The sequence below is a fragment of the Asparagus officinalis genome, chromosome 7 (genome assembly GCF_001876935.1).
Source record: "Asparagus officinalis chromosome 7, Aspof.V1, whole genome shotgun sequence".
Lineage (NCBI taxonomy): Eukaryota > Viridiplantae > Streptophyta > Magnoliopsida > Asparagales > Asparagaceae > Asparagus > Asparagus officinalis.
Window position 1 is genome coordinate 11,691,907 of NC_033800.1, and position 12,404 is coordinate 11,704,310.

The 12,404-nt window shown below is 35.0% G+C and overlaps 1 protein-coding gene across 1 annotated transcript; it reads right to left on the reverse strand.

The window, feature by feature from the left end:
* On the reverse strand, positions 2,413-11,545 carry LOC109849196. The gene is made up of 2 exons (XM_020419007.1): positions 11,387-11,545; positions 2,413-3,180 (listed from the first exon to the last, which is right to left on the reverse strand). The coding sequence occupies exons 1-2, from the start codon at positions 11,426-11,428 to the stop codon at positions 2,578-2,580; spliced, it is 645 nt and encodes a 214-aa protein (XP_020274596.1). The 5' UTR covers positions 11,429-11,545; the 3' UTR covers positions 2,413-2,577.

A 12,404-nucleotide genomic window follows, 5' to 3' on the forward strand; every position in this document is an offset into this window, starting at 1 on the left:
CTACTCAAATGATCATATTGGTTGGAATTATTTTTTATTATTTTTTCCTAACTTCAATGTTAGCTTTCTCCTAAAATCATGTCTTTTTTTCATGAAATCACTTTACAAGCCACATCAGCATATGAAATCACTTTACACTATTTTCACAACTACAAACAAACAATTGAAAGTGATTAAAGCTGACATTGAGACCCACTTTTTTACACTTTACATCCTTTTACATGGTAAAAACATACAACCAAACAGCCCCTAAATAGTTCATTTAGGGGCTGTTTGGTTGTTGTTGGTAAAGTTGTGTATTTATGACACAGCTTGGAAAATTGTTGTCCACCTCATCAATTTCACTTTTATACTTTTCTTTGTTTGTTTTTGATTCCATTGGAATCATAAAACACTTGTTTGATTTGCAAAATGAAACTTTAATTGTTTGTTTGGAAAGTGTAAAAAATGGTCCCTACTCAAATGATCATATTGGTTGGAATTATTTTTTATTATTTTTTCCTAACTTCAATGTTAGCTTTCTCCTAAAATCATGTCTTTTTTTCATGAAATCACTTTACAAGCCACATCAGCATATGAAATCACTTTACACTATTTTCACAACTACAAACAAACAATTAAAAGTGATGAAAGCTGACATTGGGACCCACTTTTTTTACACTTTACATCCTTTTACATGGTAAAAACATACAACCAAACAGCCCCTTAGGTAACACGATATATGGATGACGTGTGTGTGTGTTTTTAAAATAATTTAACATTGACTTTAGTAATATATAAACATTGGCGGATCCAGTATCCACCTATATCAAATTAGGGTCACATGGCCACTTTGTTCGAGAAGTAATAAAACCCTGCCACACTTAAAAACTCGCCACTTACAACTATTTCGTGTATTTCGTTTTAAAGATGGTGAGGATTTTATAGGCGGCTAAGCTTAGAGCATCTCCAACAGCTTCCTTATTTTATTAGTATTCTCACTTTTGAAGAATTTTAGGCTTTTGTTTGGTCTAACAGATTCCCCATCTCATTCCCCAAAATAGAGATGGAGGAGAAAAAAAGAGGGAGTCTTCCCCAAATCTGGGACATTCTTCAAATATTTGGGGAGAGCTTTGTAATAAATGCAGCACGTTCTTCAAAACGGGATAGAGGAGAAAATAAATATAAAACAAAATCCGTAATTACAAAAATAGCCATGAGGCAGTTCCAATGCATAAGAGCATCCCAAAATAGGGATGTGGAATATTTTTATTATTGTAATAAATGCAGGATTCTTCAAAATGGGGAAGCTGTTGGAGTTGGAACAAAAATAATTTGGAGAATATGACATTTGCTTCTCCATTTTGGAGAAATTTTTGGGGAAACTGTTTAAGATGCTCTTAGCTGTCAAAAGAGTTTTTTACGCGATGAAGTTCAAAAAGATGTATTCGATAGTGTTACTAATGATACAGTTAGATAAATTTTCTTCAAATACAAAAATTCATTGTGCTATGTAGTGAAACTATTTTCTCAAAATCCTAAAACCGCTACTGTATATAAAATTGTTTATAGAGTCTGATATAGAAAATAACTTAATAATTTAAATAGATAGTTGTTGAATATTTATTTGTACCTCCATTAAATATTTATTTAATGCCCCCATATGAGAATTTATGAAAGATTGTTGTTGAAATCTAGTTACATTTTATTAGTTTTTGTGATGAAAGATGTATTGATATGAAAATGATAATGAAAAGTATTATATGTTGATAACTTTGTGATACTATTATTAAAAAAAATTCTATCAGTAGATATCATATTAATTTAAGTTATTAATTCATACTTATAAATGTCTAAGTGCCTCCAGTAGGGGAAAGGAAAAAAAATCTAGATCTGTCCCTGTAGAGAATCATGGAGTTATAAATTGAATATATGCTATTAGCTTACTAGCAATTTAGATGTTTGGCTCCGTCCAATTTCAATTTTTTTTTTAACTTTAAAAGTATTCCAATTCTTATTGTTTTGTTAGAACTCAAGTCCTAACATTCATGTAATAGCAAATATTATTAATAAAATACTGGAAAACAACAACAAACGTCTTGCAAAGTTGTGATCTTTAATCCTAATTCAAGTAGAAAAATGATTAGTTCCAAACTTGCAATTAGAGTTGCAATGCATCAACACTACAAGCCAAAGAGTGCTATGCTCTACGGATCCCGTAAAGAATTTTATGGGTGCCTAACTATCATGCAATCAATTTTCGATCAACAACATACAAATTTATTATGAGATAAATCAGAGTAAGAGTAATAAAGTAGCAAGCAATGAAAATGGGGGGCTTACAGGTGAAGCGAAATCCCAAAGTGAGTTCATGGTGACGGCCATTCTGTAATTACTCGATGCCCATGAAGCAGAGAAGAGGAAATCCCAATGTGTTCTGAGGCCATTAAATATGAACATAAACAAGAATGGAAAGGACAAACGTCGATGAACTTTCGATAGATATACAGCTAAAAAAAGTCATTATACAGAAAATACTGAATCATACAAAATATACATCCAAATCATTCGACAAATATTATCCCAACCCTTATCGCTTCAATACTCGTTGAAATGAATTGCACCAAGCTTCCACACAACGTAAGTCGTAGTAAACATAACAGTACTGATCAAAACCACTGACAACACGATGAAGAACAAGTCGGAGCCCCCAGGGAAGTCGAAAGTCAACCCTGGCTTTGGCATTCCTCGCTTACTATCATCCAATAAATTTTCAGGAGCTTGAGGGAGGCCTGATCTTCTCTTACCTCCATCGCCCTCTCTCATTGCGTCCAATACTTTGCTTCCGAGTGACTTTTTTGCAGGTTTTGAGTCGGTATATCTTGAGAGAACTCGAGCTGCCCTTAGCTTCTCCCTTGCTGTCAATGGTGGTTTCTTTAGCACAGTGTTTTGGACTTTGGGTTGAGTTGCAGGCGGTGGAGGTTGAGTAGCGGTAGCTGAAGTTTCGGTAGATAAAGGATCTGCAGCGGTTGGTTTAGGAGTGGTTTCATCATCATCTGTGGCTGAAGTGATCGTGAGCCTCTGAGCACCCCTAGTAGAACTCCTTGACTGAGAATCAACAAACTTTATCTTCTGTCTAGATGATTTTGCCAAAACCTGATTGGTCCTTCTAGAAGATATTAAGGTGTGCCCAAGACTTACCTGAAATAATCAGTATTAAGATATCATCTCATGGAGAAACTGAATGCACCCTTCATAAGCCTGCAAGGATAAAATCAATCTCCATATCTGTATCCGATGCTCTATATTAAGACATTTAGATAACAAAGATGGGTTGGTTTACCCAATAAAATACCCATCAACTTTCGACAGCCTGACAGACATTTGACAGTGTTCTTACGAGGGTTATATAGTGAAAAGAGTTATAAATCAAGTTTACCCCGCAAACATCAGAATATGGCAAAGTTGTTCTTAAATATCGCACTGTGGGTTCAGAGCACCGTCTTTCAGATAATTGTAGGATAAAGCATAAGTGGTTATACGAGTAAATATTAAAATCACCATTGTGTTCTCCAGCATGGGACAAGCTTAATCCACTGACTTAAGTAAACTCTACAGGTTCAGCTCTTCTCCGATACATCAAGACTTGTTCCATTTATGCTGGCTTCACAATTTGTGATCCATACAGGTTTTTAGAACCTTATGTAGATGCAAGCCATCATTTTGAATTAAGCACAGCATATTTCAAATCTTAGGAGCCTTGGGCAAGAATCCAATGCTTCGCTGTGGGCAAGAAAGATATTAACTGGTCTCTAATTGGGAGTTTCTGTCTGCATACGTGCTGTTAAGCTGACTGGAGAAGCGATTAGGTCCGAGTCATATGTACGACATGCAGACAACCAATACAAGAGCCAACCATGTAAGAAAGCAAACATGTGCTCATATATATGGTTTTATGGGAATGAAAAGTGGTTTCATACATGACATAGAAATATGAGTGAACATGCATCAAGCTCGCAAGAATGATCATGAAAATAAGTGCTACATCTGATAGGAGGGTCAATACATTGAAATTGCGGAGTACAAAAAGAAATATAGTTTTTATATGCCCATAAAATTGTACTGAGGCTTTATGGGTACATGAATAATATTTATATAATTCAAATACATACATGAAAATCTATATTATTCACACAAAAACATCTGGTAGATATGCTAAGATTTCGAGAACGTGAAAAAAAATTCATGTAAAAAAGCAGTACATATATGTCCACACGGTAACAGTTTTAGGTACATTGACCTATGAGAGAAAAAAATTGTGGAAACATATATATTCATTTTACAATTATCCTAATATACCTCAAACAAAAAAAAACTTTCCTAATATTCTAACATGAAGGTCTATAAATTAAAGAAAAGATAGCAGATCCCTTCATGCTTCTACTAGCCCAACGAATTATTGGAATAGGAGGAGAAAGATAGTAATTGTAAGTAGTGGTACTCTCATACTTGAGGGTACCTTCTTCGTTCAGGATGAAGATTCCATCCCAGTTTCAGATTGCACCATGAAAGATCCAAATGGTAAATGATGATCTTGACACTTCATTCTTTTTCCTTCATTTTTGTTCGTATAGATTGAACTTTACGGTAAGCTTTCCACTTTTACCTTTTTTTTAAACTTCTAACACTTTAAGGACTGATCTTAACTATTACATAGCTTACTGTGCAGGGAGAGTGCACTATTTCTGCTCATGTTATTAGAATCAAATTGGCTCTGATGCCATATTGTATTTCGGAGAAATGACTTGATGCCAGAGAGGATAGTATCATAGTCAGACTTCATTTGCAATGAGGTTAAGAGAATACAATTACATAAATAAAAATGTGAGACTAAACCAATACTAATCTAATACTCTAATAGTTATGTTAGGCTTGCAGCATGCGTATTGACACACTTGCATGTGTAACTTATGTCAATCAGGCAATGCATCATCTAAAATGTGAAGATTCAAACATTAACCTTCTTTTTCTTTTTCTTTTTCTTTTTTGCCTTCGGTTTGAAGCATTTGGACTTGTTTTCATTTGTTATGAATTTTGTCGGTTTGATGGTGAGGCTAATCTAGTAGATCACCCCAGAAAGTTTAGATGTCAAATCTCAAACACCATCATATAACTTTTTTGAACATGATTTATGTTTTAAGTTCATAAGGTTTGTTGTCATGATCTTTATACACACAAACACACACACACACGCACACACATACAGAGAGAGAGAGAGTAACCAAAAGCTAGTTTATTTAATGATCAAAATCATTGATTAAAACCTAACTGCTCTCCTTCCTGATCTTGTAGAACCAAATGTTTTTGAAATTGATGTTATCTAGTTCGAAAGCAAGGGTTGCGAATAGGGGTGCATTCGGTTCGGATACAACTTGGATATGACACTTATCATATCCATATTCGCTTACTCATCATGGATACGGATACAAATAAAGATACGGTAAGGAAAATTTATATCATATCCACTAAAACCAAATACAGATACAGATATACACGCGCATATATAAGCGGATAAAAATGGATACAAGATAACTAGATAATATTGAAAATTTTATAGCTCATGTGATACAAAAGAGTTCATTATTATGTTCGTTATATCTAAAAAGCTAAGATTAGACATCTGGATCATCAAAATTAATCTCAAATCCATAATCTAAGGATTAAAGTATTGTAATAGTATGACCAATATGGATATTTCGGATATGAATCCGGATATTTCACTACAAACTCGAGCCACTTTTCAATTCAATTTGGGGTGGGAATAAACCTTAACTGCAAGGAGGAAGCATCCAACTCTATAGTCAGGAGAAAGATTCTATAATAGAAGCTTCTCTCCTACAGTAAGTGATTGAACAATGTAAGTACCACATCTCTCTAGGAAAGGAATTACATTCAAGAAAAACCATATCCGTAACCATATCCTATTGGTTATAGATTTGAGTAACCACATTCGCATCCCACCGGATATAGTTACGGATATTTTGTCGGATATGGATATGGTTTAGCACCCCTAGTTGCGAAGATCTATTGTCCGGATAACGTAGACAAAGATTTCAACTTGTAACACAACTAAGCACAGAATTTAGCGGATCAGTGGTTAATGTTATGCATCATTTTTATGTTACTTTTATCTCGTTAATTGATTGCCTAAAGCATGATTACTTTGACTGGATTATGACTGATACCTGTACATTAAAAAATACCAACTTGAAGTCCACATCAAGACAATAAGGGTGATATTTCATATGATCTTAAAAGAAATAAAAAATCTGTCCAGAAAATAAGCTAAATGTAATTATTTATTTATTTATTCCTTTTATGCCAACAGTTACGCCATTGGTTTTTTTTCTTTTTCTTTTTCTTTTTCTCCTTTTTTTGTTGGGGGGGGTGGGGGGTATAAGGTGGGTCCTTCCACCCAATCTCAGTGAACTCACTGAAATAAGCACATTCAGATATTTCTTTCTTCATTAAAGTGGTGGTCGATGAGGTTTTGCTGAAGGTCGGAGGAGGTAGTGGAGGTGTTCATATTTGGAGGTTAATGGAGTTTGGAGGACGTGTAGGCTACAACACATAAAATCATAACCAATTCCTACAGGGTGCAATCCACGTAAGCAGACAATGCTCTCCTAAACGCTCATAAAATCTAGGTGGGTAGCCTAAATACCGATTACCGCCTAGGTGCTAGGCGCTAGTTAGGCGGCCTAGGTACCGCCTAGGCCTAGGCGTACGTCTAAGCGGACTAGGCGGAGGTTTTTTAAAACAGTGATATGAGGAAATATAATGTAGACACAAAATGATAAATCTCAATACTATAAAACATGTGCCACATTGTACTATGCTTTACACCATTTAGCTACTTTGAGATATTTAATTCCTAAATGTTATTTACCATAGCAAATGCTGAAGGAGAACATATAACTAAGTATTTGATTTCCTCACCTAATATGAAAGTTGGATTAAACAAACAAATAAATAAATGAACTCGGAGAGATTTGGAATTCAGAAATATTTAGATGAAATTTTAGGCCATAAAGGAATGGTCTCATTAGCATGTGCCTCCCCAGCCAAGCAACATGTCAAGCAAATTGGAAGGCTAGGTTATCTACTTTCATTGATCTGATCAGGCTCAACAATTTAAATTGTACAGTCATCCCAAAAACCTAGTCTCAAGTAGGACATGTTCAAACAAGCGCAGACTTCTGACTTGACGCACCTTAACTGAAACAATGGCATCCTAAAGAGGAAATAACAAACAAATTTCCTTACAGTAAGAAGCATAAGCATTATATAATTATGTATGCTGACAAAAAGTTAAACCCAGTCCATGAGCTTTCCTGGTAATCTACTGTACCAGATCTCTCTAGACCTTAATGATCGTCATATCACCACAAGAAAACTTGGATGATAAGATAAAGCATGAGCACCCTACATTTTACAGAATGCATTGATGATTGATTTGAGAGGATTTGGAACAAATGTAAATCTGCACACTCTGAGAAGGTCCCTCTGTTAAACTACTTTGAATTCAGAATTATAGTAGCTGTTATGCTAGGGAATTTTGTTCAAAGCTCTTTTAGATGAACTCTCCACCATCAGCTACTCTTTCACACAGGCCTAAGGTCAAGAATCACTATTTTTTGTAATTTTGTCAGTTCTGCTGGATCTATGAGCTTGTTTGGCAAACTCCTCAAAACTACGTTGGGATTGATCTGGTCCAATTTTGAGGTAAATCAGTTCTTTTATTATTCAAGGGAGGGGTGGATAAAAGAAGAACTAGTTTTAGGCTTGTTTTTTGGCTAAGCAAAAACTGAGGTAGAGTTGGCAATTAAAAGCAAGTTCAAAACTGGGCCAGGTTTAGCCGTGGCCCAGTTATAAGGGTTTGCCAAACACACCCTATATGTTGTGACCCATATAGTTTTTAGAATATTACGTGGATACAAATCCTCCTTCGCAGTTAGAGGGATTCTAATTCAATCCTAAGGCCCTTGGGCAAGAATCACTCCTGGGCAAGTCTAAATATTTAATTGGTCTACGTTTTGGAGTTCCATTCGGCATTATATAAACTGCTAAGCATATATAAGAAGTGATTAATTTTAAGTCATACGTAATATATGTAGACAAGTGATACAAAGGTCAGCCACGTGAAGAGAAAACATGTATTTGCATGTGTATTGTTTTGTCCATTCATGAAATAACAAAGATGAATGCACATGCATCAAGAATGCAAGAACCATCATCAAAATATTTACTATATTTAGTAATAGGTCCAATACATTGATCTAGTGGACTAAAAGAAAAGTAGTTTTGATATGCCCACAAAATTTCTCAAATGCATGCATTGAGGTCTACAAAATCCCGTAAAAAGATATGGTAGATATGCTAAGATAGGGTAGATAACTCTATTGATACAGTGGTTGAAAGAATTATTAAAACTTTTGTTGTAATTGAATATAATTCTATTCTATTTCTATTAAAATAAAAACCGATAACTACATAAATAACATAAGTTTAATAAAATCATACCAATATATTTGATCTAGATATTTCTCTCTAATTCAATTAAAAAATCAGGAGTAATGACTCTCTAATAACAATATTATATAATTCAATGAATAAAGTACTGATCAAAATTATGAATATGTAAAACTATACATAGCAAAAATGCAGTAAGCATGACATCAACAAAACATGGGTGTCATCACAGGAAGAAATGTGGTCAGCACCTGCTTAGCATGGGCTGCATGCTAGTAATTAGTAATAGGTTCAATACATTGATCTAGTGGACTAAAAGTAAAATAGTTTTGATATGACCAGAAAATTGTCTCAAATGCATGCATTGAGATCTACATATTCCCACAAAAAGATAAGGTAGATATGCTGAGATTACAGATATTATAAATAAAAACCATGTAAAAGGTGCAGTGATCATATGTCAAGAAGGGAAGTATCACAGGTATATTGATCCAATCCCAAGTTCCATTCGTACCATAAACAATCCAACAGGTAAATAATAACCAAATTACTCCATTTCTTTTTCTTTTTTCTTTTTATTTTTATTTTCAATGAATGATTAAATGTAATGGGCAACTGTTCCACTTTGGACTTTAAATTTTAGCTCTTTAAGAATCAATTTTTACTTTATTATAGCTAGCAATGAAAAGAATGTGCAGTTTGTCTGCTCATGTTGTTACATTAAAAGCAAAAACATTTAAAATAATCAATTTTAGAAAGTATCAGAACTTGGCAGGTAATGTTATGCACCGTTTTTTAATTTCTTTTGGTTCAGTTAATCCATTGTCTAATAATGAGTACCAATGAGTTTTACTTTGGCATGATTGTGGCTGGTACCGCTTCATTAAGAAAGACCAATAGGATGTCTAGGAAGTCAACATCAAGATGGTGAAGATGGACGAAATTTCATGATCTTAAAAGAAATAAAAGCTAGAAAATAAGTTAAATGTAATTCTAATTAATTTTTCTCTCATTGTTGCAACGCAGCAAATTGGCAGTTGTTCTCTTTTAGTATCAAGTGGGTCCCTTCCACCCAACCTAAAAGTTGGGAGGATATTACCTCTCATTACATTTGTTGCGGCTGTCGCAACTCCCCCCCCCCCCCCCCAATTCATCCACCCACACAAAGCTCCCCCTCCAACAAAGAGTCACATTTTCCCAAGGTCCACTCTAAAAGAATAATTTTCATAAGTTCTCTTGTATCTCCTACCATGGTTCCAAATCGAAAATGCAATATGAAAAACTATAAACCTCAACACTAGAAGACTCAAGCCACATGTGTTGCTTTATGCGACTTCACTTGAACTGCCTTTGTTATGTTTTTACCCATGGTAAATGGGGATGAAACACATTTAACTCTAAGAATTGGAATAGGCCTCTCCAATTCCCCCCACACACACGCACACACACACCCAAAAAAAAAAAAATCCAGTAGTCCAAACAAGCACAGAGTTCTGACTTGACACGCCCTAAGTAGACAAAATGGCATCCTAAAGAGGAATTCCCAAGTTACCTTGCAGCAAGAAGCATCATCTAGTTGTGTATTCTAGCAAAATGTCAAAGCCGGTCCGCAATGTTTACAGATACTTCTGCTATACCAGATCTCTCTATAGCTTAATGATTGTCATACCACCCCAAGAAACTTGGATGATTAGATAAAGCATGTGAACTCTACATTATACAGAATTCCTCGATTATTGGTTTGAACGGATTAGGAACAAACGTAAACTTATACGCTCTAAGCTAGGATAGAAGGTCTCTTTATTCAAGTAGCCCTGAAAAGTTAGAATTTTAGTAACAATTGTTTGTTATGGAATTTTGTTCAAAGTTCATTAAAACCAAAACACATATACTGATAGACGAGACTATCCACCCAAAACTTTTAGCATAAAGATCAAAGACAGAATCAAAGAAAGGATGAGACTTAAGTCCATATGGTTGCTAGCATTTGAAGTTGCATGCCAAGAACTCATGAAGTTGAGAATCATGGAGTTACAGATTGAATAGATGTCATTAGGTTACATGCAATAAAGAGTATTGGTCGGAAAAAAATTATTTCATAACTGCGAATAGACAACCTGTAGTATCACCCAATTGCCGATAGACCCCCTGTAAATTCTATCAACGCGGATGGTCTATTTGTGCGGATGGACCCCCTGAGTGAAATTTTTTGTTGAGGAGTCGGATAGACCCCTTATAGTTCTATTGGTGAGGTAGACCGCCAATTGCTAACTTTTTTGAACCGTAAAAGAGTCAAAAAAGTTCACCAAGAGGGTGTATTCGCACTTGGGTCAATACTACGATGGGTATATCCACACAAACAGAACTAAAGGGGATCTATTCGGAGTTGGGTGATACTACAGGGCGCTATTCTCCTAAAAAATACTTTTAAGAGGATTCCAATTCTTGTTGTTTTACTAGAATTCAAGTCCTAAAGTTCAAGTCATAGCAATTTTCTCAAAATCCAGAAAAAACAATTTGAAATTTCCTGTGAAGTTGCGAGTAAAGAAGATGACATGGCACAAACTCGCAATTGGGGTTGTGATAAAATTTCCAGTTAAAGTTTTAAAAAAAATGACAAAGTGCAAACTTGCAACTAGGGTTGTAACTGGCTTCCCCAAATCCTGTAACGAATTCATGGGTTCCCAACTATATGCAACCAAATCATATAGAGATAATCATTGCGTTCCCAACAACACAACATAAGGATTAATTGCAGCATACAACTCATGGGTATCTTTTAAAATCAAATCTAAATCAACAAAACACAAATTTATTACCAGATAAACCAGGATAAGAGGTATGAATTTGCAAGCAATGAAAATGGGGAGCTTACTGGTGAAGTGAAGTCCCAAAGGGAGCTCATGCTGATGGCCATTCCGTAATTACTCGATGCCCATGAAGCAGAGAAGAGGAAATGGGTAAACTGGGAGCAGAGCCCGGATTCTTTTTCTGAGGCTAATCGTTGCGAACAAAACCCAGAACGGAAAAGATAAAATGGATTTTTTTCGATATTGGTCCCGCTCATCTTAAATAGCTTATTCTTAAAAGTCCCTCAAATCATTGAAATTACTATTTCCCCCCCCTAATTTGCAACTGTTTCAGAATTAATCTCTTAAAGTATTCAAATTGCAATTAGAACCCCCAATTCTTATAAGCTGTTCTAAATTTATCCTCCTAACTAAGAGTAGCGTGGCAGATATAAAACTTGGGGAATCTGATAGCAATTTTGATGATTTGATAGACTGATTCAAAATGTTCAAGATATGTAAGGGACTACTTCCGAAGAGAGAAGAAACCCAAAGATAAATGTCTAGCTCCATTACAGAACTGCCCCGGGGGTTTCATCTAACTACTAAAACACCCATTTTTTCATATCGTGTGGCTGCCGAGATTCGTACAGGGGGCTCAACTCTGATTTTCTATTTTCTTTGTTTTTTCTTTTTATTTTCCCCTTTGCACAAATGAACTTAATTCAGAGAGCAAAAATTATTTCATATGAGAGATTTTACACAAATCTATCTCTTTACTTTCCTTTTTCTATTATTTTAATAGTTTCTTTTTTGCAATAAAAGAGTGGTCCTGCTTCGACTTCGGTTGGCTTCATTTTTTTTATTTTTTTTTTCATAATTAGCAGAATTTTGTCACTAAAACTCTCCCATCAGTCCAAAAAAGAACACAGATACGAGCAAGTATGGTGAACTTTTATGTGAACTTAAACAAATTCTAGTCAGGCATCGAAAAAAAAAAGGCTGAAAAGGAGCCTCTTTTAATTTAAATGATAAAATTAAGGAATCATTTTCCCTCACAACACTCTGAAAGCAGGGAGGCCATCAAACTCAGATGAGAAGGGG